At 39.5% G+C, this 26510-nt stretch overlaps 1 protein-coding gene across 5 annotated transcripts in view; it reads right to left on the bottom strand.

Annotated features, from left to right (window-relative positions):
• The window catches only part of LOC109634879 (phospholipid-transporting ATPase ABCA1), a 162965-nt gene that overhangs the window by 131317 nt on the left and 5138 nt on the right, over positions 1 to 26510 (bottom strand). For 3 of the 5 annotated variants that reach the window (XM_020095672.2, XM_020095668.2, XM_020095673.2), the window contains exons 2-3: positions 25798 to 25834; positions 3280 to 3409 (exon numbers count right to left, since the gene is read on the bottom strand). In XM_020095672.2, coding sequence (XP_019951231.2) covers positions 3280 to 3345 — 66 coding nt within the window. In that variant the 5' untranslated portion in view covers positions 3346 to 3409; positions 25798 to 25834. Of the gene's footprint in view, positions 1 to 3279; positions 3410 to 9293; positions 9623 to 11326; positions 11405 to 25797; positions 25835 to 26510 lie in introns of those variants that run through there. The other 2 variants (XM_020095670.2, XM_069518594.1) reach the window with 2 other exon arrangements.

Raw genomic sequence — 26510 nt, 5'->3', positions numbered from 1 at the left:
AGAAGTAATATCCATCAGGGGGAATGTTTTCCAGTGAGATATTACAAAGCTGCAGTTCATCCTTCCTTGACTCTTCACCCCACGCACTCCACCATCTAGGCTGTTATGCATCCCTTGGTACTCCGTCGCCAAACACCCCCCCCCAGCCCTTCACTCACCCTCTCTGCATACCTCAGTTGACCTGCCTGCATGCTCATCCCTCTCAACAACTCTGGTGGAGTGACCTGCTAAGAGGAATCAGCTGGAAAGCTCCATTCAGACGATCTCCTGCTCCCGTAACGTGTTCAGACACTGTATCCGGTGACACACTTTAGCCCAACGAGTAAGAAAAGACCTGTACAGGGTTTGTTGTCTTCATAATTATACTGGATGGCAGGCAGAGGTGACGAAAGAAAAATTATGATATATGGTGGTAGTTATGGCACAGCACCATGAAAACCACAAAATCTAAATTAAAGTTCCTTCAGTAAAATAGGTAGGAGAAGGGGGTTGAACAGCGTTATTCAGTTGGGTATATAGTCACATTGTAAATCATGTTGTAAAATTTTCTCAGTGAGTTACAGAGGAGAAGTTAATAGGAAAATGCATACAGTACATTTCAAAGCAAACCCGGGTTGAATTTCAAATTCAGTCCCTTAATTCCATCCAGTCCGTATGTCACAGAGGATGTAGTTCTGCTGAGAGGGGGAATTATCATAATGTATTCCAAAGAAAAGGCATGGCAGGGGAACACAGAGATCATGGGGACTTTCTCAATGTCTGGCTCCCCAGGCATTTGCCATGAGACACCAGCGTCTTTGTGAATAGATAATCCCCTCCTATGAAATTATATGAAATACTGGACCATAAAATCAGTTTCATGCCTGTTATAAAATCTTAAAATGCTTGGTGAGGCATTCATATAATTGGTCATTAACCTCCACAAGCCCTCCACAAGCACCATTGTCCTTGCTAACTCCCACTGGTTTTGTCTAATAACAATATTTCATGTTGACGTTGGCCAAATATCCAACTGTCGACGCACAAAACCACCACTGTCCTCTAACTCATACTGGGTTGAAAGTAGGAGAATATTTCTTACTGATACCAAAGTGTACCATCTTCTTCATTCTGCCAGTGGATAAAATTAACAAGTGAAATAATTCCCACATATAAAGTTATAAAAATTGTAAATGACTTTGCCTTGACTTATCTCAAGAAAGTGTGAACTTTGATGAAAGCTGATTCTTTTTGTGAAGTTGTCTTTTGTTCTACCCCGGCAACGGGCACACTGCTGTGCTTGAACCCCTAACAAAACAAGTGGGTGGATGTGACTCCCATCATCACTGCAAGGGTATAAATCAAAGAACACAATGCAGCTCTTTGTATCAGTTATATCTGCCTGAAGAAAAAAATAACTCATAAGGCACTCTGGATACCTTGACAACTTCTTCTGACCCTTGAAATGCAGTTGTGAAATATGGCGTAATTGTAATCTTCATGCAGCAGGTGACCTCTTGGTAAGTGTGGGTGACATCAGAGGCAATAATACCCACCATACATCACCGGCTGATAACGTGTAGATGAGTGTGTTTGACGAAGATGAGGAAGTAATAACTAGGGTAAAGACAAGTGGCCCTGTAGAGGGAAATAGACTAAAGACTCAACAGCAGAGTAAAACATTTTGAAGACAGGGCCACTCAAACGAGAAGAAGAAAAAAGAAAATGGAGATTTGGAGAATAAAGTCAGAATATTGCAAGAAAAAAGTCTAAATGTATCTGTCATTTCAGAATCAGGATATCAGACTATTGTCTGCACTAAGATGTGGAGCTTCTTCAGAAGTAATATATTATAATATAAAACAACAAAATATGTCATCTTTAAGTCCATTTGTGCCACTTTATCATAAGCATCAAGTCTTTAAAGAGATTGTGCAAGATAATACCAAACAGACTAGTAGGGAATTGCCTCTTTTATGAAAGAGGAAATATTGTGTATTTTTTGGCTCTTAATTGGCTGTCAGTTGTTCATTACTGAGTGCTTTTCAAGGGGTTTCATAATTTCTCAAGTGTGAGATTGGTAATCACGATATTTGATCCAGAAGGAGTGGAATTTCAATATCATTCTTTTTAAATTCTGACTTTTTTCTTGCAATATTAAGACTTTACTCCCAAAATATGGGTTTATATTTAAATATTGCTCTAATTTTACGTGATAGCAATAAATTAAAACCACCTATAACCATCTCCTGGTTAAGAGTTAACTAATTGTTAGATTTACCTACTCTGGGAAAAGCTAAACTTCTGCTGATGTGTGCTCTGCTATACTGAAAACAGCAGGTTGTCAAGCTCTGAAAGGGTTTGAAGTGGCTTCTGAAGTGTAATGTTATTGAAGGTAAGCAGCTGAATTACACCTACAATAGTTCAACTATCATTTAGTTTAAGTAAAGAGAGAAGTTCAACTTTTCTACGTAAACATACAGTGGAGTAGTGGTGTCCTTTGTGTGTTGTGATCTGAGCTGTTCTGTTCATTGTTTAGGTGGCCAGTGTATTAAAGTTTCTTTTTTATATAAATGTTCTATCGCTATTCAGCTTACTTCCAGAACTGCTGTGGAACATATCATGACAATGCAAGTGCAGACATTTTGGTACACTGGCGATATTCAGTTGTGTTTCTGTTGTGTGTTTAGGGGCCACTTTTATTTTGGTCAGAGATTCTGGTGCTCACATGCAACCTCTCGTGCCAGTTAACACATCAAATTCATGTAACCTTTAAAACCTTCACAGATAATTTAACTGTAAAATGTATAATTAATTTATTTTTAACTTGATCAGTAACTATTTGTTAAACCGAAATGACATGACAACTTTGGATGGCCTTGTGGAACACAGGTTGTGACACTTTGTAAGAAGAGCTAGGAAAGTGTTTGCCCTTCAAACAAAGCACTTAACATTCATCACTCCCCATCCCCTTCCATTAGGCCCAAGACTGGCTTTGTTAGACAATGTGACATAACGTGCAGAGGAGATACATCTCCAGAAACTGAAGGTGACACTTTGAATTGGTCGGCATTAAGGTAAGATTGTTCTTGTTCTCTAGTGGGAGCATTAAAGGCGACTCACCTCTATAGGAGACAATTTTGGTGGTAAATCCCCCATATTAACTTTCCCTCCCTTGAATAACTTAGTTGTCCTTGATAACACAACCCTGGGACCATGTCCTCATTTTCCCTCCATCGCTGACCAATTTTTGCAGATATATGTTGATTTGAAAGAGGCGGTTGGCGACTACAAGTGTACCTTTTGTCTCTTCCGCAGAGTGAAGTTCTTCCACAGGAGCAGAGTGAACTGCGTCAGGAGACCCATTATGGCTTATCCTGGCAATAGCTTGCCAAAGCGTTGCTATGGCAACTGGCCCACTTAATAAACCCTGGAGGGAATAAAAGGTAGAGTTTGGTTTTAATACAGAGGAGCAATGCATCTTGGGGGAGTGCCACTAATCATTTACTTCCCCGGGCCTTCGGGGTGCAGCACCTGTTCTAAGAATTATTAACACCCACACTCAGGACAGGGGCTGTGTCTCAGCCGAGGAGGTTACACAGTTTGGATCTTCAGTCAGAGAATCATTATTTCACACCAGGTGGTTGGGTTACTTAATGTACCCACTATAAAACTATTAGGTCAAAAACAAAACCACCTTCTTCTGCCTCTTTAAAGGGGACGAGGTGATTTCAACTTTGTCTAATTAACCCCCACCATGCAACAAAATACCAATTAACAAATCTTAAAATAACAAATAAAAAACATTATACATCGGAAACATCTTCACTTTTCATGTTGATGCAAGTTTGCTGTAAAACATTTACCACAGGTTTTATTAGCCACTGCGCCCTGATTACACACATAATAAACAAACAGACACACACTATCAGCTTCATTTAAGACTCCTCGACTACATTTGATTGATTAGCCTGCCCTTGAGATCCCATTCATCATCACTACACACGTTAGTGTTCAAATCTAATTAAACATAAGAGAGTTCAACCAGTTTACAGTGTTTAAACTGACACTTTAAACTGCAAAACTCATATACACATATATAACAAACTGTATTACACACTGAGATATGCATAAATAAATGTACACACACACAAACTGTACAACTCATACAATACACTGACTCTATTGAGACTAATTACTGGATTCTGGGTACAAATGGACGTCAAGAATCAGTTGTTCAATGGCTAAGCTGTGTTTTCTTGCCGTGTTCCCAATGTGCTGCAGAGCTCTTGTGCACTACACAGAGGGAGGTGGGGATGGATTATTTTAACCCAAGGGTAGTCCTGACAAATGTGGCACCTTTTAACGCTCCATTTCCTCTTTCTGCACAGGTTCCATCTCCCCTCTGTGTGTTTACATTATTTACTGTGACTTCATGGATGTTTTATTTATTGTCACAGGGGAAGTGGAGGCTCCCCTCACTTTGAAAATGGCCAAATAAGCTCTCTAATGGGGTAAAGACGAGTGTTCGAGGCCATTGAGTAATCTTGTACAGTATATCGATGAAGCGTTAACAGGGTAACCATAGACTTTGCTGACAAACATTTTGTTTCCTTGGCAATACCAATTTGTAATGTTACAGTGGACAGCTGCTCTGAATTTATAATCAATTTCATACCATTGCCATTGATGCAATGCAGCTAGTCTATATTTACTGCTGTTGTCAGGCTATCACACAAGCCATGTTTCCCAGAAATCCCTGTTCTTTGTGTAGAGCACTGCACTTTATGTGCTATGCATCCAGGCTACTACTTATTTTGTACATCTTTGAGAAACATAGTCGTTGTGGAACTGTGCAAGACTAAATGGACCAAGTGTTTACATTGAAACCTGACACACGCATGAACACTCAACTCCATCAAATCCTTGTATAATTGAGTATGTGCTGCTTTCGCTCGCACTGCTTTCAAGGCCCGTCTTTTGAAACATGTAATGCGCAGGAGAAGGACAGCTCGGTACCACCTCCACTCTAGAGTCATGTCAGGCGTGAAGGGTAAACAACATCACTAAGAATATACTGTGTGAGTAGTCTTCGCCGAGAAGAAAAGAGATTTTGATAGTGTCCGTGTGTGTGGGTGGGATGAGTGTTGTGGGAAAGCCCAGCTCAAAGACTCATTTTCAATTCCACATCTATAGAACAGATAAAAAGTAACAAGAGCGGGTATGATTATGATTTGCATTGCCGCTGCACAAAGAACAGAGTTCTCCAGAGAACAAAACAGCACACAGTGTGAGGAGTGTTTCCCGGGTCATCATTTTAATCTACGGCGAGGGGCACGGACAGACATAAACTAAAAGAAGTTCCTTGTTGCAACTTTTCTGGACTTGTTTTTCACAAGGCTGTCACCATCAGACGCTGTCATCAGCTCTTCATGGTATCATTAGTTCCAAATAAAGGGAGCGAGAGAGGGAGGAAAGGCGAGAACATGGAGATATACAAAGAAAGGGAAAGCAGACTGCTGTGAGGATATAAGTGCTGATGCATGCCTGGTGTTCGGGGACTCAGGAGAGCAAAGTGCATTATTTCAACCACTAGGATGATAGAACGAGTAAACAGATATTTGTCATGCAGCATGAGTGCAGGACGGCAGAGAATGGCTGCAACATCAGTTACAAGGGGCAGGCTAGAGCGCAGTGAAGGGTATAATGGTCCCTGTGCTCAGACATTCAATGTATTCTTTGACAATTTCTAACTATGTCTATCATGATCTTCCCTGGAAGTTTACTGCAGCAGGGATTTATAGTGTACTCTTTGGAAAAGAGATATTTATGATATATGTTTTGATTACAGGTAATACATTCTGATGAACCTTAATACTTTCCTTACTGGATGTTATTCAGGTCGCCATTTTTCTTAAAATAGTTGTTTTTTTGTGTTGTTTTGTCACCAACATGATTCGTACCTGTGGTTTAATTGCAGTATAATTTGAGCACCAGCGTGACCCTTGATCCTGCTGCTTCAGTTCATTCAAATGTTTAGTGAACAGAGAATTAAACTGATGATCTAAAAATGGAAGTATTAAGAGAATAGAAGAATCTTCAATTAGAGCCTGTCATTATAGAGAAAAAAGGAACTGATGACTGTGGTTGGGGGTGAAATTAGAAAGTCATTATTGACACACGCCAAAGGAAATGGAAGGGAATTAATAATGTTCACTATACACCACTAACCAGAGGGTTGGCGGATTGATCCCTGTCTCCCACTTTCTGCATGCTGCAGTGTCCTTGGGCAAGACAGTGAACCTCAAATGTCCCACACGACAGTGTATGAGTGACGTATGATGATGAAAGAGCAGCACATACTGTAGATGCACTGTATGAAAGTGTATGTGAATGGTTGAATAGCACTTTTTCCAACAACAACGCTATATAAGTTAAGACTATTTATAATGTATGTGAACTGCAATTTTGTTTGACCTGTGTACAGTGAAGAAGGAAATATATAAAATAGGGAACAATCATGTAAAGAGAATATATACTGTGTAACAGAAAGTGTAACAGTATCAAATGGTTGCACAGCACAGCAGCAATTAAGACTACACTCCACTGAAACCTTTTGAATAACTCAGCCCGACAGACTACAAAGCCTCTCAGTGCTTTGAAAAGTTTAGAGCTATACCTGCATGCGCCTTCACAGAGGACTGCGAGTTCAATTCACAGAGGTTACAATGGTTCTAACGCTGACCCAGTTTCATGGCAAATGAAGGAAGAAAGTCCATAGAAACTTTTCTAAACTCTCCACAAATCTATCCTCTGTCCATTCATATGCTGAGTATGTTGTGCCACACTCGTTTAAAAACCGAGGCTATACGCACAGCCTTCTTCTGTCGTGTAGAATGAGAAGCTGCACATTTATTCACCAAGCCCTTCTACCGGTTACTGTGTTTGGCATCATCACAGCATCACGGTGCCATTATGTTTCCATCAGGTATTTCAACAATGTTTTCTTTTTCCATTCGATTCAAAACTCAATTCATTTCATATAAATTCTGTACCATCCAGATGGAAGGATGATTACACAGGAACAAATGAATGCTGACTTCCCAGCAAAATTATTAAATACGACTAATTTTAACCCTATTCCTCAATTCCTTAATTCAAGCTCTATGTATCTGGTAGCGTTTGTGGTCTCCTATACTAGTTTAAAATATCAAGCCTCAATTTCATTGCCTTGTCATAAAAGTTTAATCGTAACATTTTATTAATTGTTGCCATTTTATAATAATAAAAATAATAATAATATCAACGAAATGTTTGATAACTGTGCTTTTAACTAAATACTGTCCAGCATCAACCGGAGTTTGCAACAATCTTCCAGATGATGGAAACAAGGTGGAGCGCAGTAAAGTCGTTTAAAGATGGTCACCTTGTCTGTAGATCATGCACAAAGTAAACTTCTGCAAAACAGGGAAAAGCAAGTTAACATTTGGCTGAGTACAGGATGTGACTTCAAATGAGGGATCGTGTCATAAATGTCATCTGTCTAACTTGCTATTAGGTTGTCAGTGCTGTAAACAAAAGCTTCCAGTATTATCAACTGTTGTATGTGTGTGACATTTTGTCGACTGCACATGATAACATGTTACATAGTTTAGTTACAGACAGATCTTGTTTGTTGTGATTCCGCAGGAAAAACTACAGACCTCTGCATAAGACTCTGAATTTATGTTAATTGTTGAGCTCATTGCAATTAAGGTCAGCATCTTACAACTAATTTGTATTCATGCAAGTTGTGCAGAGGGACACTGTGCACACTCACATGCAACACAAACGATTTACTGTGAAGAGTTTAATTGACTCAAAGATGAATTGGGATTATATTTCAGGCCGTCTCAACAAATTCTCAGCAGAGTCCTACTGGAACACAGAACTTGGCTTTAAAGTTAAGTTCATTTCATAGCTCATCAATGGCAACACATCAGACAAACAGGCCTCAACCTGACATTATGGCTTTTTACACAAAGACACAAATCAGCCTGATGTGAGGTCAGAAAAAAGTTTTTATAAAAAATAATTGCTAGAAAAGTGCACAGCCCTTAATAACTCATTTAATGATGGTGTACTTGAGAGGATAATTTGGCCACACTATGGTGTTAGAAAACTTCTGACTTGTTAACTCTGCTTGACCATAAATACATTGCTCAATGTTGGTAATTTGGGCACAAATTTTTATTTTTAGTTTCCTGCTTTTCTTCAAATTTGTTTGATTACTTGCTTTTTAAACATGTTTTAAACAGAGCATTTAAAAAACATCTGTTTTTTTTATTCAGACCCTAAAGCTTCCTTTCCACAGCCTTTTTTAAAAGTTGTTTGTGTCCTTGTGTTGGAGTGAAAGACATAAGTCTGCACTGATTGAAAGTGTGTACCTACTAAATTCAAGCAGTACAAATAATAAGGTAACTGATATCTTGAATCTGCTTTTAACTTTCTTTAAAAATCTGAGCGTTTATTCCCCTAAACCTCCACTAAACACCCCTGTTCATCACAGCGCCTTATATGAGTCTTTCTAAATCCAATCACTGACATTAAGTAAGTCAATACAGGTAATTAGTTGAAGATAAGTAATATTTCTAAGCTCTGGTAATTGCACTTCCTTGGCCAACCTGTCAATCACTCCCAACAGCCAATTAGCCATTCATTAGGAACAAATAAAAGTGATCACTAAAAAAAATTACAGGGTAAGTGACAGCGCTTAATGAGTGATTAGCACATGTCATTCAGGAGGAATTTATTATGCACATACAGTACAAAGGTGCACTGTCTCTTTACGAGCAGAGGAGTGCATCTGTGTAAATCATTAGCATAGAGTAAGATTGCTCAGCTTGGGCAAAAGGTCACTGTCTCCTCTCCCCATATGACTCAGCAAAAAGACGTTAGAAAATTAGTAAGTTTAAAATCCCTGACATTTGGTCGATGGCTATAACCAAACACAAAGGTATCCTCTGAAATCCTTTATTTCCTTTCTCGGCTCCTTTTTTCCCACCACTTTAAAAGCGACCTGCCTGAAGACCAGTTTATTAAATGCTTTCAAATCCGATAAGCAGTTCTCAGGGCACTCCATTTGATCTGCTCCAGACAAGACAAGTGGAGGGAAACTGAGACAAGTGTGCGGCTGCCCAGGCCTGGGCCTGATCTAGCCTCGGGAGTAGAGTGCAAGCTACAATAACAACAACAGAAGAAAGACAGCATCACGGGAGACTTTGCTACAAAACATGTGTCCTGTCAGAGGAAGCAAACACTCAAAAACAACCTACCTCCGAGCTGTTTGCCTCTCGCCCATCAGCACATCTCAGAGCCTGAAGATGGATATGACCAGTTTGAGCTGCTGGGCCTTATGACTCCTGCACTTTTAACATGTCTCTCCCTCTCTCACGCTCCCTTGCCTACCTCTCACACTCCCCATCGCCTTTTACCTGGAGTCATAAAATATGCAAATGACGGCTGCTGAGCCCGACCTGGCAACTGTAGCCACAGTAATACCACAGTCAGGAAGCACACAGGTGGTGTACATAACACAGCATGTTGCCGTGCGTTGATTCCTGCAGCAGAGCACATACGTCTGCTCCCCGTGCTCCTGTCACCTGACGAGGGGAAGAGGACAAACAGGGGCCTTTGCCCTGCACTTCGACTGCCTTGTATTTGCATTCGTTGTCTATGTGGGTCTCTCTCGCCAGGTGTCTCGCTGCAACTTTGAAATTTAGACACCTGTTGACTTAGCGCAAATTATTCATGAGTTAATTAGTCCTAAAATTAATCTTTTTTTTTTTTTTTTTTAATAACTGAAGCATCAATTAGAGAGGTGAGAGACCAGATGGGATCAAGGGAACTGCATTTATTTACTGTGAGATGGAGCCGAGCAGAAAATGTTGATGATGTTGTTGATGATTCAACTGAATGCGTCACATGGGGATGGGGGGGCTAAGTGCATTGACTGTAGGGTTTTATAGCAACTATATAATTTGGTAACAAGGGGCCTAAGAGTTTATTATGCAAGGTGATAAAGAATAATAGCAGATGCACTGGGAGGATATAAGTATGTAGATGAGTTGGGTGTTTACTGAGGATGTGGACAGGAAATAAACAGGGAAGCATCACACTGGATAATATTTCTGCATCATGAGGAAGTATGTCAACAAAACACAGACTGAAGCCAGAGATAAGCTAATACAGTTTCAATTCTCATTGGATGAGAGGTGAAATGTGTTCAAGAAAGACCAGATGCCTATGTACACATGTACAAGTCCCGAAGATACCATTGCCCGGATGAATTAGAATCTTTGCATAAATATATACATATTCATATTTCTGTAAATAATATAAAAAACACATTTATGAAAAATAAAAACTTGAGATATCCTTTTTTCTTCTCAAGACTGATTCCAATAAATGGACATTGAGTCTAAATATTCTATTTACCGGCAACAGGGTCGGATGTCCAGTACAAATAACTTGACAACATTATTGGTTTCCTCTCCTGCTTTGGGGATGATCGAAATAATCACAATAATTAATTTGGTTTCCCAAGTTTCAGGCTGAACTCTAGAAATAGTACTTGCCAGAGGCAGTTCAGCGATATTTTTTGGCAAAGAAAAGAAGTGAGATTCCGGGTTAAAAACAATTGTAGTTGAATCAGGGTGAAACTAATTAATTTTAAAGATGTGATATTGAATCAGTACAGATTTTCGTACTCAATAATGTCTGTCGAGTTATTTTTCAGGCGTTTCTAAAGCTGGTATCAGTATCTGAACATCATTTACCATTTTGAACTTGTGAAATACATCCGATCTTTTTGACTTATTTTATAGTGATAGCGATCAAACTCTCTTGTCCTCCTAACTTTTAAAACTACAAGAGAAAAGTTGTCTGTCCCTCATAATCCCTCAAAGGTCACTGTGACTTGTTCATGAGGTGCAGGTCCGTACTCTCAGTTTCTCACACTCATGGAAACCAGGTGAAACCCCGACTGCCCAGAAGTAATTGCTTTGACTAATGAAGTGCTGCTGCTTGAAGGTGCCAATGTGGTGAATACACCTGCTGTTCCCGGGTCAGTAAACGCTGTATTAGTCTCGCCACTCTGATGAAAAACAAGGTGCACATTCACAACAGCACTACTTTGCAATTTGCTTCTTGCATACCTTAAGGAAGAAATAATGATAATGGGAACAGAACCTGAACCTGAAAAGAGGAAATGTGCCAAGGGCCACAAACTGAGGAGCTGGATGAGCATACGGTGAGTAAAGCAAAGTCCTAAAAAAGTTACACCGAAAGCAGAAAATAGTTTATTTACCTGCTTAAGTCTCTCAGGGGCTCAACATTGGTGGATTATTTACCATGTCTGTGGGAATGATGCAGGTGATTTCCAATTCTAAATAGGAAAGGCAGAAAAATGAAATAATTTACAAGCTGCATAGATGAACATGATGTGGATTATTATTAGATAGTTGTCCTGCAGAAAAGAGTCGCTCCCTTACCAAAAAAATTAATTGGTTGTTTAAAATTTGGAATTTATTCCACATTGTAGTATTCTTACTTTATCACACAGCTTAAGTACACCCACTGGTCCTCCAACTTTAACTCTCTTATTACCGTCTCACTACTCCCATCATTATCGGGGACAAATAGTAAAATATTCTTTGCCAACCAAGCTACTGGAAAGAGTAACAAGCTCCTTTTGCAACCCTTGCTGCTTTTATTGGCTGCTCAGGGGAACTCAAGTAGAGAAAAGTTCACTGAGTGACTTATTCATGTGAATCAAAGTTCAAGCTGGCACGATTACTGGGTCGGACCCTTGTGTGTTTGCATCTCAATCAATTTCACACACACCCAAAAAAAAACGAAATAAGAGAAATAATCACAGATGAATTGCCTAACAAGGCTGCTGAGTGAGAGTTGGAGAGACGAGCTAGCTTGGTTCCTTCTGCCCTTACTTTCCCCAATTCCTCTCCCTGTTGATGAAATGAGGGGTAAACAGATATGTGCTTGTTAAGCAGGTGGATACGGACGGACCAGACAGCTGAGGGACACCAGGCAGGGACAAACATTCGACAGCCCTGTACGGTCACAGCAGGCATTTGGGCTTTTTCGATCCAGGGCTATGTCTTTCTTTTAGCAGGTGGAGACATGTCCAAGTGAAAAGAAAACTGGAAAAGTTGTGGAAAAACAAATAACAGCCTACCCCGACAGATGCTGCTGCTTTTTTCAGACTTGCGGCCACGGGTACAATTGTATCTCTTTTGACTTCAGCCAGCACAGCCCACACAGACTGTGCAGAGGCAGAGGAACACTTTTCTTTTGTGCTTTTTAAGCTTGACATCAGCACTATGTGGACTGCAGCGAGAACATGGTGTGTGAAAAACAACACCTTGAAATCTGGACTCATGAGCCATTAGATTCAAAGAGCTGTTCTATTGCTCCAAGTTTCTAAGCAGCCAAAGCTAAATTTGGACCATTTTTTTTGCTGTCAGATGAAAACCTTATATTTAAATGTACATCACATCTTCTCCACAGCCTATTCACAGGAAGCAGCTGTGAATAAAAAGGACTGAAGTGAATTCTTGGCAATCTGAGACTAAAGCTAAAATACAATGAGAGATCCAACATTCAGTTACTTGCCTCATCTCAGCGACACACTAACAGGTGACTTCACTTTCTTAAAGCTTGAATAAAATTCCATCCGGCAATCAGACTCTTTGACTCGACTTGTTCTAATCATGAGGACTTTCGTGTTGTCAGGGGACATGTTGCACAAGGTTAATATTACATGGATTTTGGAAATCACATTTGGTTCTTGGACTGGTGAACAGAGTGTGATCAGTGGACTCATTTTCCACACAGACAGGTGTGACACAAAAACCACAACACCAACTCATTTGCCAGCACATCAACTGAGTCAACACTGGTGTCATCTTCTTATAGTCATGACTTAACCTTCACTGATTGGTCTGGCTCCTATCACATGACCCCCTTCTGCAAGAAAACAACCATCGCCTTTGCTCACAACTGTGTGTGCTCCTCTGTTCCGATGTCTGCTTTCAAATCCATTTAAAAAGCCCCCTATGTTCCCAGCAGGTGAGATCTCGGAGGCCATTCCCACTCAAGAATTATTTTCCCATTTATAGGCCCAGCTTGACCGTTAGACAAGTCATTATCTGGGAGAGTCACAAGAGTCAGAGATTTTGGCATCATCCAGACTGATGGATGGCCCTGAAAGTCTTTTACTGCGAATATTTTTAAGACTCAATCTGTTGGAGAGTAGCTGCAGAGTACTCTGAGTGACCTTTTTTTAAAACACTTAGAGCACATGGCAAATAATAAGTGAATAAATGGGGGGGGAATGCCAACTGTGTGAAATCAAGTGACCTGAGGCCGAAATTTTGCCCGATCATGATAGAGCTTAATGACTGAGCTTGTGGGTTGTAAGCAGATTTTTTTTTTCTGTTTCCATCCATTCAGCTCAAATCATTTGGTGGTAAAGGGACCGTGTTAGTGATACTCAACCCTCTATTGACTGCATTTTCAAGCAGGCAGCATGGGTTTATCTACAATCAGAGGTCATATGGATACGCAGTAAAACCCAAGATAGTTACTAGGCTCGATGTTTCCTTTAAAGTGACGAATAATAGTTCACAATCAATATCGAGACAAAATGAAACCCTATGAAGCGCTGTGAAAATGCAAGTCATTTGGCCTCAGCTTTTTAATTCTTGACAAAAGTCTGGCTGCTGCGATGAGAACTAGCTGCAGGGGATAAACAGATCAGAATCTGAAGATGTACGACAATCCAGGATTAAAGTGAGAAAAAGAAACCTCTCCTCTGTCAAAAATCCCTCATTTGTAGATGCCTCTAACACTGAACAACCTTTTGGTGTTTCAGAAATAAAACTTAAGTGAAAGACGACAGCCATGTTCCTGGCAGCGATTTTGACACTTCTTAGAGAATGTTAAGAATCTGATGGATAACAGAGAATACAATTTAAAAAAAAAAAAGGCTGTCGAAAATCGTTAAGTTTTAAATCGTCTGACTTTTACTTTACGTCTACTTACAACCACAGTCTTGTGAAAGTCAATAGCAAAAGAGTTAATGGACTTTGCAAATTACTGCTCGTTAGAAGTTGTAACCGTAAACTTTATCTTGAACTTAATCAAAGCAACTAAAGAAACAGCAACCCACCAATATTTCAGTTAACAACATTCGTGACCATCATTCAATGTTCTAGTTAAATGCTTATTATTATTGGTTCGATTTTGGTTGGCAGTGCACAGCGTGAATGATAGAGACAAAGCGAGGAGCAGAAAATAAACAACAGAGCTGGTAAAAGCTGTAAAAAGAACTTTTTAACAGTCCGAACATGTATGAAGAGACTGAAAATGATCACTGTGAGAGGAGCACAATTGATCACTATAACCAAATTATTTAAATTTGAAGCATACAAACCGTTGATCACTGTAAAAGTTGTATAAGCAATATATTATCAAGAAAAAAAGAGGAGCAGCAGAATGTACTCTTATGTTGGGGACTCCACATTAAAGCATGTTGAATGTACAGTATCTGCTTGTTGTGTTATGAATGTGTGACGGTGTAAGGGTTGTAAATTGAAATCAATGCCTGGCTGTAGTTCAAGGTTTTTGCATTATGTTCTCAAGTGTTCACTTGACTTGTTGTGGTTGAAGAGGTCTACAGTCGTCGATCCAAAGACGCAAAAAGGCCACAATCAACACCTGACAAATCCCTGACAAAGTGTTGGAGCAAAATAAGCTTCACAAGGAGAGCATTTATTGCATTATTTTATCTTACAGGTTCCAGTTCTAACTTCAGCGCCAAATGCCAACAATGTGAAAATAAAAAAATAAGATAAAACATAGAATAAGTGATCATGTATTGATTGCTGCCAAATGAAACAAGGCATCATGTCCCAGTTTCCTCTGCCTCGAAGCTATCGTGACACTTTCTGAGAGTTCACTCAGGAGGTCACTAGATGTTTTGCCTTGTTAAAAGTAAATAAAACTGACAATTTGTTTCAGTTTATTTTCATCTATTGTGTCAGAGCTTTGGTTCAATATCCAATCATGTTACCAAAACTGGCAAAAAAAAGGAGGACTGGACTTAGAGATGGAAAACTTAAAGGGAAAAGCAGATTGAAAGAAAAATATATCAATGTTATTCCATTATGTAGCAAAATCAATTAAATTAAAAATACTCATGAATGGACGATTCATAGGAAGTTATTCTGATGATATTAAAAGCCTTTAAAGGGTAAAGCCCATTTACTTTATTCATTGTACACAACTTTGAAATTGAGGTTATTCATCATACTGTAAAGCCTTCACAGTGAATTAGTGCTTTAATTTCGAGAGTAGTGTGTTATGTTCACTGTTTATGGTTGCACGTCAAAGAAAATGGCAGAGTGCTAATGGCAGGGCCATGTTCCCAGAGTAAACACTCAAGCAACTCAGACACAAATAGACATGTATTAATGTCAATTAGTACAAGCGTCAAATTAGCTGTTAACTTGCTCCATCAGGTGGTGAGGAGTAGAGATGGGTTTTTTTCTTTTGTTAAAAAGTCATTTAACCCTTCAGTGATCACATTTATTTTAATGCTGAAAATATATATTTTTTTAAAAACGGGTAGACAAGAGTTGATGGTAGGAGAAGAAAAATGAAATTTGTTGTATTCAATCCTGAAAACATTTAACTGCTAACACACAACCAGTAAAGAACAGTTAACTGTTTAACAACACTTTAAAGTTGAGTCTAAATATTGACAGATAGCTGAAAATCATTTTACGGCATTATCTCAAAATAGAATTTTCCAAAAATTTGTCATTTTGTATGTTTAATGTGGTCATTTATGATTATATAGAATGGAAAACAATGTACAGACAGCCTAGGCACGAGGATTAGCAGCTACAAAAGTAAAACTTAAGTTTGGAAATCTCTTTAATCACACAACACCCATGCATTTGCACATGATACAAGCACACAGAGCAATGTCCACAATCAGTTTCTGCTCCACATGCACAAATGCAATTAAACAAGATTGAACCTTCCCACACATTTGCATCCTCTCTACAACTTCAAGTTGACTTTTAACATATTGCATGCGGAGACAGTGGCCGGCGTCTCTGCTGGACGGCAAATTGCCCATTAATGCCACATCCAATCCATTCCATGTCCCTCAACCTGTTCCTAGCACGATATGTTCAGGATAACAAACACATATGTTATAAATTGATCTCAGCGTGAAGCAGTAGCCCTGAGCTCTGGTTGGGAATACAGGAAATTGACTTGTGTCTTTTTATGCTGTATTTCAGAGAGGTTGCTCTGATTCACCTCCGTGCATGAGGGAAAAGAGTCAATAAGAGGTGGATAAACTTGCTGGGGGATATTTGCACGAGCTGCGTCGGTCTCTTAATAAACACCAACACTGGAACACACTGGCTGGAGCAGCGTCTGCATGCGTGGCATTTCCCCAACACTTCACACAGCAGTAGTGACTCCAAAGGCAAATATAAGTCATTCCCTGTCATGTAAATATGGTATATCTGCAATGCACCAGAGCTCCGTACTGCACCAGCAGAAGAAGAGACACAGCATTATGCTATCTAGAAGAGTGGCTTTTCACTAATTAAGTTTAGGGGACAAAAACTTGCATACACATACTGATCTCTTTGAAAACTTCACATTTAAAAATATGTTCCACAACAGCATCAGACACGTCTTTGTTTTCATTTTCTATGAACAAGGTTTATCTGTTTCTTGACATATTTCTATCTAGTCTTTCAAACTCCAAAACTCTGGGTGATAACGGATTTCTAAAAGGTCTGAGGCTTCAGAGTGCAGACAACTCAGCCTGATCCAAATTGCTCTCTGTTCAAAGTCTGATTGGCATTTCAAAAAACAGTCCATCGATTTGCCCAGGTTATTTCCTCCGCTGTGACACACTCCACGGGGCTGTTATCCCAGCAGGACGTTGAGTCGTGGCTTGGTGTAAGAGCAGACGGCATGAACTTGCTAAAGCTACCATTTTAAAAAGGTATGGCTGAACAGAAAGAGTAGTGGACAGCTGCTGACCAAAACATATAGACAGCTATAATGTTGTCTCCTCATCTGTTTAGTGTAGTCTGAAGCTAAAGAGCCGCCACACAAGGGCAGCAAAAAGAGCTTTTACCTTTTACTTGGAGTTCAGCTTTTTAAAATCCGGTGCTCAAATCCAGACACAAATGAACTGTTCCTTCACATCTCTTCACAGTAAAGCTGCTATAGCCTGACAAAAATATTTACCCCTGCCACTCTCCTGATATTGGATATGTCACCATCCATTGCCAGTATCATGAACCAATGTCACACTCATTTTTCCTGTGGCGATTTTGTGTACCACGAGCAGCACAATAGCTTTTCCAGGAGATGATGATGTGCATGAGAGGAATTTCAAGGTAAATACATGGATGCTCAGAGGGCGGTATTAAAATTGTAATGATACCGAGATATAAAGTGGCTTTTTGACTTCCTATAATCAAAACCTGGCAGACAGCTGATGCATGCCGATTGTAATTTCTGTGCCACTTAAATATCTGACAGGGAAATTCAAACAGGTGTTTTCAACAACTCACTGAGATTAGACTTCAGAGCTGTGTGTGCTCAGACTAGCCTTGACTGACATCTCCCTGACTTTCTGTGTCAGACTGTTATTGCACGACAGCTTTTTCTTCCAGTTATAATGAGTTTGGTGATCTTACATTATTCCCAGCACAGCTTAACCTAAATTCAACACATGCGTGGGTGTGCGGGGATTTTCTTTTTTACCAAAAAAAAAAAAAATGTTCATACCAATTTTCCATCTCTTTACCATTTAGCCAAACACATTCCATACATTATTATCCTTATCCTGTCAGCATTACCAGTGGAAAAGCATCAAGGTCCTTGCAGTCAAACTGGTAAGATACAAGGACATGACAGGCAGAGAAAGTGAGAAGGAACTCATACCTTTAACAGTGACAACCAATTTGCCTGGCTGTGGAAATATGATATTTCACCAGGGGAAGGGAACTTTACATGAAATGTCAAGGCAAACATTGACTGTGACAGGCTGACCATTGAGGTAATCCATTACCGGGCTCTGATAATGGTGCCACTCGTGGAGCCTCCAGAATCTCTCTCCAAGTCTCCCTCAACACCCTTGGGGTTTAGGGGTGGTGGGATGACTGTGAACATGGTGAGAGATGACTGTGGAGATTAATGACTGTTAGCAGAGCCAAGCCTGAGTCGCAGAGAGCGCACTGAGACTTAATGCGCCACCTTCAAATATGTCTTCCCAGTCCAAGAGCCAAGATCAACCGATCTGCTAGATTTATTGTGCCATCAGGTACGACTACATTATAAAGTCTTCTGCACGGGGACATTTCAAATTCACTGTAATTGTCTCGTCCTGATACATAGTTAAATAAAGATGTATATATAAAGAGATACAACCTGGCAGCAACGATGAGCAATTCACCAAACACTGTACAGATTCAACTCAAAGCAATGTACTCAAATATAATGAATAAAGTGAGGTAGATGATTTAAACTAGGTCATAGCAGCAGGCGTATAATGCTGCTTCTCCCACATTATGTGCATTTCCATCATTTAAATAAACCAAGAAAAAAAAAAATCAAGCATTAAGATTGAAAACGATCACTTATGAGAACTGCAGCTTCAGTGGTGGCCAAGCAATCAAATATAATGAACACCCGGACTTACTCCTGATTCTTTTGCTGACGTGCGTACTTTCACTTAATACAATTTTGAACGCAGGACTGAGTATTTTATGATTATTTTGTTCCAGTACTTTAAATTTGTCCTCATTTTATGTACATGTAGGGATCATTTATCAAACATTCATTGCAGAACAATTCAATACCCGCATCATAAGGACATTAATAAAATGAGCAGGGAACAAATAATTTAGTTGTGAAGGAATCATAATACTGCACTCAACTCAAAAAATGATTACAGTTAATTAGTTATAGATGGTAGGTTGGTTACTGTCTGTCTCTGGGAAAAAAAAGAAATGACACCCAATAATCTCTGATGCGGCCTAAAGGCTTACACATAATGGATGAAATATTCATTACTTCTTTGCGGAGCTAATGCCTCCTGGTGAAAGAAGCCTGAGAAAACCAGAGAAACAAGATTGTCGACAGAGAGAAGTCAAACACTGCTGGAATTATCTGTGGTCTGGAAGCATCCACAATATATTGTTTCCCTGGAGCTGTTACACACAGTGGCAGCTGGATCCTGATCAACAGTACACTCTCTCACATCATCATTAAAAAGAAGTACAGAAACTACGAGGGAATGCAGTTAATGTTAACTTTCTTTGACCATTGGTTTGCAGCTGCGGTACACGGCTCCCACAATAGTTTCTTTCACTGCCCACGGGGTGTCAGACCGGTTGCAACCCATCATGCCATTTGCTCCTTGTGTATAAACAAGTCAATTTCCTTCTCTGCAGAGCAAGTTGAGCTGTCAGGATGCTCCTCAAGCAGTGATCTAAATGCCTGCACTGTGGGAGGGCACACAGATACAGATGCTCGCCTCTTTTCTTTTAACAAGGTTCATTCAATCTGTGGCTAATAGCTCTGCATATTTTAGCACATTGGAGTAAGCAGACTGCAAGTGTCTTGACTGACAATAAAGACGACTGAACAGAGAGGAGAGTGTTTCTAGAAAAGATCAGGATGTGTTTAAGCTGAAAATGCAAAGTTGCCCATGCAGCACCACCACTGTGGTTCCTGTATTCATCAGTATTCTGGGTCACATTGCTAATTTATTTATTTTATTCTGTCTCTCACATCCCATTCACAAGGTCTGGGGCTTTTCATATCACTCTGTGTGATGGAATGTACCCATTGTCCCCCCTGGAGATTAAACTCCATGAAATGTCAATTTGAAATAAACTGAGAAAAAACTGATTCGAAATTCAACCCAAGCACTGGGGGGAAAAGGGAGAAACTGGGAGGGCAGGGAAAGATGGGGCTGGGGGAGAGAGAGAGGTGGGCTCCAAAATGTCCAATGATGCGTTTTGTGAGAGAGGGCAAATGAAGAAAGTGTGAGAATGCTGTAAACGTGTCTGAAAATTTGGGGCTGAGTTGCCAAGCAAATCCCCCCCGGCAAAACGGCCATCTTGGACGAGAAGCGTTTCGTTCCTGCACATTTTCAGCTATGGGCAATTGAAGGAACCAGCGACCAGTACATTGTTAAGTGCCACAGGAAGCTTGGGTGATGGAGGTTAATGAACCCACCTTTTCCATCATCCCAGTGGGCGTTTTTATGGGAGAAAAATTAATTACTTGTGACAAATACACCAGTGCTTGGACAAGCTGCCATTTCTGCCAGGCAGCCTGTGAACAAAAACATTTTTCCAGCGCGGTTATATTAGCCATGGATGCGCCTATTCGGTGGCCTATGCAGAAACTTGTGTCAACACACAAAGAAGGACCAAAGCTACATCCCTAGACCCACTTACAAAACATGACAGTCCATAAAAAACAGCAAAGTTAATAAGCTCTGACACTGTGCATGCTGCTTCCAGAGTAAAAAACTGCACTCTCTCTGCCATAATGCCACCACCCTCTAGGGGTTCGGCCATGTAAAATGACATTCTTCCTTTGAGCCCATTGCTCAACAGTCTTTGTCCCCAGCATCCTTACAGAGGCAGGGCTGCAGGGCTTCAGGAGTTTTTCCTCTCCCTCTCTCTCTCTCTCTCTCTCTCTTTCTCTGTCTCTCTCTCTCTCTCTTTTACGCAGTGCAGCAAGATGCTGGAAAATTGTAATGAAATCATTTGCTTCCATTTCTCCCACAAGCAATGTCATGATTAAAATGACATGTTTTAGTGTCCCCCGTTAGCAGCATATTGACCCTATTAATCACACTGCTAAATGCCATTTCCTTTTCCGGACCGGGTCGGTTTGATGAACTGTTCGTTGGCGTCATGTGTTGGAGAGCGCCAGGGTCTGAAACAGAATTATAAAGCTAAAGAATATGGAGTTTTAATAATTAAGATCATGCTGGCTCATGATTGCATTCATTTCTCCTAGTAGACACCACAAAGACATGATATTGCATATAAATGAGGCATTAACTCTCTGCCTAAGTAAATATAAAATACAAAGTTTAAAGATCATCTGACACCTAAAGCCGCAGCTATAAACTACACGGTGTGCTGACTACAAAATAAGGTGAACTATTCTCTTTGATGATCAGCCCACTGACTACCAGTGCTTTTATACGTGCCTCAGTAAATGGACAGCGAGGTGTTCCCGGAGGAGAGTAATAATCCTCACATGTGATTCATGCCTTTGTATAAACCCGAGAGAGAGAAACAAGAGGAGGAGGGGGAGGAGCGATCTGAACCAAGAAGGAGAAGTACAAAAGGTGACTAATTTAATGTGGATCTCAAATCAAAATAAAGTGGAGGAGGTAATTCAACAAGGCTTTAGACATGACTGTCAGCGAAAGCACTGAAGTATAGCCACAGCAAGACAATTAAATAGCTATACATTTCCTCTAATGGTTGCATTTGCAGGAGGAATGACGAATTAGAATTCAATGAAGTTGTACTTATTATAGCTGGATGCTGGCCTTTTAATGTCTGCACGGTGCTACATTGAACTCGCAGATGAATTACCCAGAAAACCCACCACAGTGAATTATTTAGCGTGTGATATCATGTAACCAACACCTTCAGCAGGAAGTAGGTAAAAATGTATATATCACCTGTCTCAAAGACTAAAATAACAGATATGGATAAGAGCAGGGAAACCATTTATCTATTAATTTAATGATCAGTGCCACAAGTGAAAAAAATCACCATTCAGCCAATTGAAATTTCAAGCATCACTGCAGCCTTCACACACTTGAGTTTAAAGTACAGAAATATTGTTGTTGGAAGCATCTTGAAATATTGGACTGCACAATAAACTCTATAGACATTTGGCTCAAGTGTTTATAGCTGTATAGAAAAGGGCTGTCATAGCTGATCTACTCCAAATACACAAGTTAAGAAAGTATAAGAAGAATAAGAAGGGAAAAAAAGCTTTGATAGAAAGACTCCATCTGCCAGCAAAGATGTTGAAAGACTAAATTAGTCTGTAATTTCATTGCCAGTACATCACATAAACAGTCAAAAATCCATTCAAATGCAAAACTTAATCAATCCACTTACCGTCTAGGTAGCCTGTTGGGAACTGCACTTAATTGACACTATTTGTGCAGGAATACTTAATAAGCAATGACAGAGCGCCTTTACAGTTCTCTTAGTGGGACATGCATAATCATGGAGGCACAGACACAGATGCTCTGGGTGATATGATGGCATCAGAAGGCTCACTTAATTTAATGCAGGCACATCATTTGTCCTATGGGAGCTTTATCCTAATACAGGAGCTTATTGCAGATTTAGTTAGATACTAATTTCAGTCATCACTCACATAAAGGACACTGCCAGAATAACTACTGCATGAAATGTACCGCGGGACGTTTATGAAGGTTTTAGATTCAGTTTGTTCCCAAGAGGACGGAGGACATGACCTGCTTGACAGGAAGATAAAGAATTACAAGTTTTTTTTATTTAGTTTGTCCATATAAAACCCTGGATGCCTATAACAATGTTTAACTGTCAAGGTTTATGGACATTGTCAGTAAAGAAGAATATGTACGGTCATGGCTTAACATGGAAACATGACAACTATAGATTTATAAGAAATAGGGTTTTGCTTTACCTGAAAGTTTAGATTTTATTTTGTAACAAACTCATATTTTGAAGAATTACAAAAAAAAGTATAGAAAGATATGATGAGGCCTGGACGGACAAAGGTACGACTTTTTTTTGCAGTGAATCATTGTTATTGTTCCAAAGACAAGGCCATTTGGTCCACTAAGGTATGCTTGAAATGGTGCATCGTCAAAGGCTTGGGAGACTTGTCTTGGTTAGACTCTCCTGGGAGCAGAATACCACGACTGTCCAAGCTACCAAATATAAATGAAGAGCCGTGGTTCTAAATTGAAATAGGTCATGCTAGGCTTTTGAGCCATTACTTTATGTTAGATAGAAGAAAATACTATTTTCAGAGAGCCATATCTCAAGAGATATTGTAAGGTCATGGATGTTAACATGGGGGGGACATTGTGTTGTAAGAGCATGGAGGAGCACTACCTCTCACGTGGAACGATTGACAGCAAGAAAATATTTTAAACCACTAAACCGGCTTATTTGGTACTATTGATATACTTTTGTACTATGGCAACACAGGGGACTCTAATACCTACACGATGAAAATTGTTGACAGCAAAGGACAGATGAAAATCCCAAAAGTCGGTTCAAAACATTAAGAATGCATCAAGAGGAGAGATGAAAAACAAGATAAAGCCCCGAGATGGACAGTTAAAATCTCTCGGGGAGGGTTGTGTTAATAAACTATTTCAAAAAAAGATGTAGCTTGAGGTTTTGATTTCAATGTGCAACAATATAAAGATGGCGATATGCTCAAAACGTACAGAAATATAATGCGATGAGTAATAAAAATGTTTCTACAATTATAGTTAATTTGTGAATTACTTAGATCAGGAGTTGTAAAGTAAGAAATGACACAGCCCTGCGTTCCCTCCGTTGGGAGCTACTTTAGCCTCAGGATGTTTGTGAACACTGTCCCAGAATCATTATAATAAAAGTGACTGTTTTAACTCACCAACAGATTTGAAATGTTAAAATGGGCCTCGAGTGGCTGCAAATGAAGCACAAGCCGTAAGCCTGCATCGGTCAAAATAAACATGCACTTATTCCACCAGATGTGTGAGAGAATGACTCAAATGTCTCCCATGTAGAGAAGCCTTCAGTCTTTTAGCAAAACACATATAGAGTTTGAAAGTAGTAATTATGGATTGATAAACATTACACATATTAATAATACATTTTCCTCTTCTGCCTTTTTAGCCTCAAAAGTTAACCCATCACTTGAATCTGAAGCTGTATAGAAATATTAGGGTCATCCATCATAACAGTCGGAAAACACAAATGTTAATAATACCACAGAATAAATACTCACACTGTACATTACATTACCATCACATCTTACAGAACAGAGAATAAATCTGCCAAGCTCCTCTTGTTTTCTCATATGCTGTGCACTATGTATTACACACACAGTATTTTATAAATAGAACAACTCCCAACAACAATGAATCACCTTGACAAAAGCATAGTAGGTACAATAATGCATATTATATCCAGAATAACTGCCATTAACTGTGACATTTGCACAGGCAGGCCCTAAGCATAAAATCAACCGTATTACAAACTGGCTCTTTCTCCTTCTCCATCTGTCTGACAGTTCAATTTCCTGTGCAAAGCTTTAATTTGAGGCATCCTCCCTTTATTGTATCTGGAGTTTAGATCCTACAAGGTCATCCCAGCATACAGAACAAGGGGCCATCGTGCAGATATCCATCTGCAGTGTGATTTCTTATTGTACCCTCCTGCAAACCCCAGACAGAAAAAAAGCTTATTTGCAGAGGGTCACTTTTATCTGTGCTCTCTTAGCAGAGCCAGTGGGCATTTAGTTTTGACAGCTGCTGCTCAGAACTGACAGTGTGGTTACACAAAAAAATAAAAATAACTAAAGGCCAGTAACCTCATCTTAAAACACGGTCGGCCCCCAGGGACCACTTCTTATCTATTAAAGCGATTGCACAGGTGCACTCACAACTAAGAGTGGCCCTCTTTTTGCGATGCTTTTCAAATGGAATACTTCCGACAACACTGAGATGTAAAAATATAGCGGTCAAATATTGCACAAACGCAACATATCCAACACAACAAAATGATACTACCGAGCAAAGAAGCTGGAAAACTCTGTGCTGTGCTCCACACAAGCACGCACACAAACAGTACTAGTGTTTTATTGATTGAAGAATGCGCTTAAAGTAATTGCCTAAGGTCAATCTAGCCAGATAAACTGTTTTCTTGCTTCATTAAAGGAAAGCACAACTTCTCCCTCAGTCATTCAATGTGAGTTATTGACTCCCAGTCCCCTGACATTTTGATACAATAGCAAAGTCCCACAGATTTTAGATAAACTGACGGACTTACTCCCTTTTGTTTTTGCCACCAAGCGTCTATAAATGCATTTATTTCTGAAGACGATGGATGGATATGACTCACAGCTTGATATAAAATCCTTTAGACCTGTGATGAGTAGCGTCTGCACACACATTTGTTTTGTTTTCTTTCCTTCTTGTTGTATTAGACCGATTGTTGGAAAATTACTTTAAGTCATCAGGTTAATTTGCCTGTAATTCATCTTGTGATCCCCACATTCATTCCAGATTTACAGAGTACACACTAGAATAAATGAGCTAATTGTTACCATAATTTAAACTGTATTACTGGCAGTACTTGATTTCCATACATTACATAACAATCAATGTGCAGATGGGACGCTTGAGGTAATTTATCACAGTGAACATCACGTCAGCTTTTGTTTTCATCAAAGATACATTACTGTTAAATATTATTGTAGTTCAGTCCAGATTAATTACAAAAAAATGTTCTGCAAAACCACCAACAGCGTTTTTAAACAATAAAAACAGACTATCACCATGCACTGCGAGGAGTTACATAACTAAGTAGGAAATCAATGACATCCAGTAATTTAAACACCTATAATGTGCCATTTGAAATGATACAAAATAATGTAAAGAATATATCATTAACATACCTGGATGTGGCAATCATGGCTACAGGCTGGTGAAGACCTGAGGGTAAGAATAAATTACTCAGTTTAATAAACAAATCCAAACATTCAACATCCCATGGGCCATACTACATGCATGGGTATTTTAATTCTGTATACTCCTGATGATGAATCAAATCTCCAATAAATGCCACAGCTGTCAATAACAATATTCTACTGCACAGCCACTGTAAAACTAGAATCCGAACGAACAGAACTGTGCCTCTACCGACAAATAAAATGACAGAAGTAGAGTCACAGCCTTCTTCAGGTTGTTGAACCCCAGAAAAGTGTTGTTACAGAACCTTATGTTGTCACAGTGAAGTTGACCTTTGACCTTTTGGATATGAAACGACATCACTGCATTCTTTTATCCATGATGAACAAAGTGACTCCAATTCCTCTCACTATCCATAAATAAGGATATGATGCTGCCATTTTGCACATTTGGAGCCGTCGATTGAGATGCTTTAGTTTCACTTTTGTGGAGCTGTCATGTCGTCCATCTTTAAATACAGTCTATTGTTTTATCTCCTTTAATATGTGGATGAGGGTTTGCCATAATTAGAATACATATTCTTTAGTATTGGCCCAAAACGTCTAATTAGCTCATCCTTCATCCCAGAAATTCCCAAAAGACTCTCCAGAAACACAGTATATTTTTATATATTTGAATGGGACACAAGGACGTACGGATA

The sequence above is a fragment of the Paralichthys olivaceus genome, chromosome 22 (genome assembly GCF_024713975.1).
Source record: "Paralichthys olivaceus isolate ysfri-2021 chromosome 22, ASM2471397v2, whole genome shotgun sequence".
Lineage (NCBI taxonomy): Eukaryota > Metazoa > Chordata > Actinopteri > Pleuronectiformes > Paralichthyidae > Paralichthys > Paralichthys olivaceus.
The sequence above is the reverse complement of the archived record's forward strand: the minus strand, read 5'-3'. Positions and strand labels throughout refer to the sequence as shown.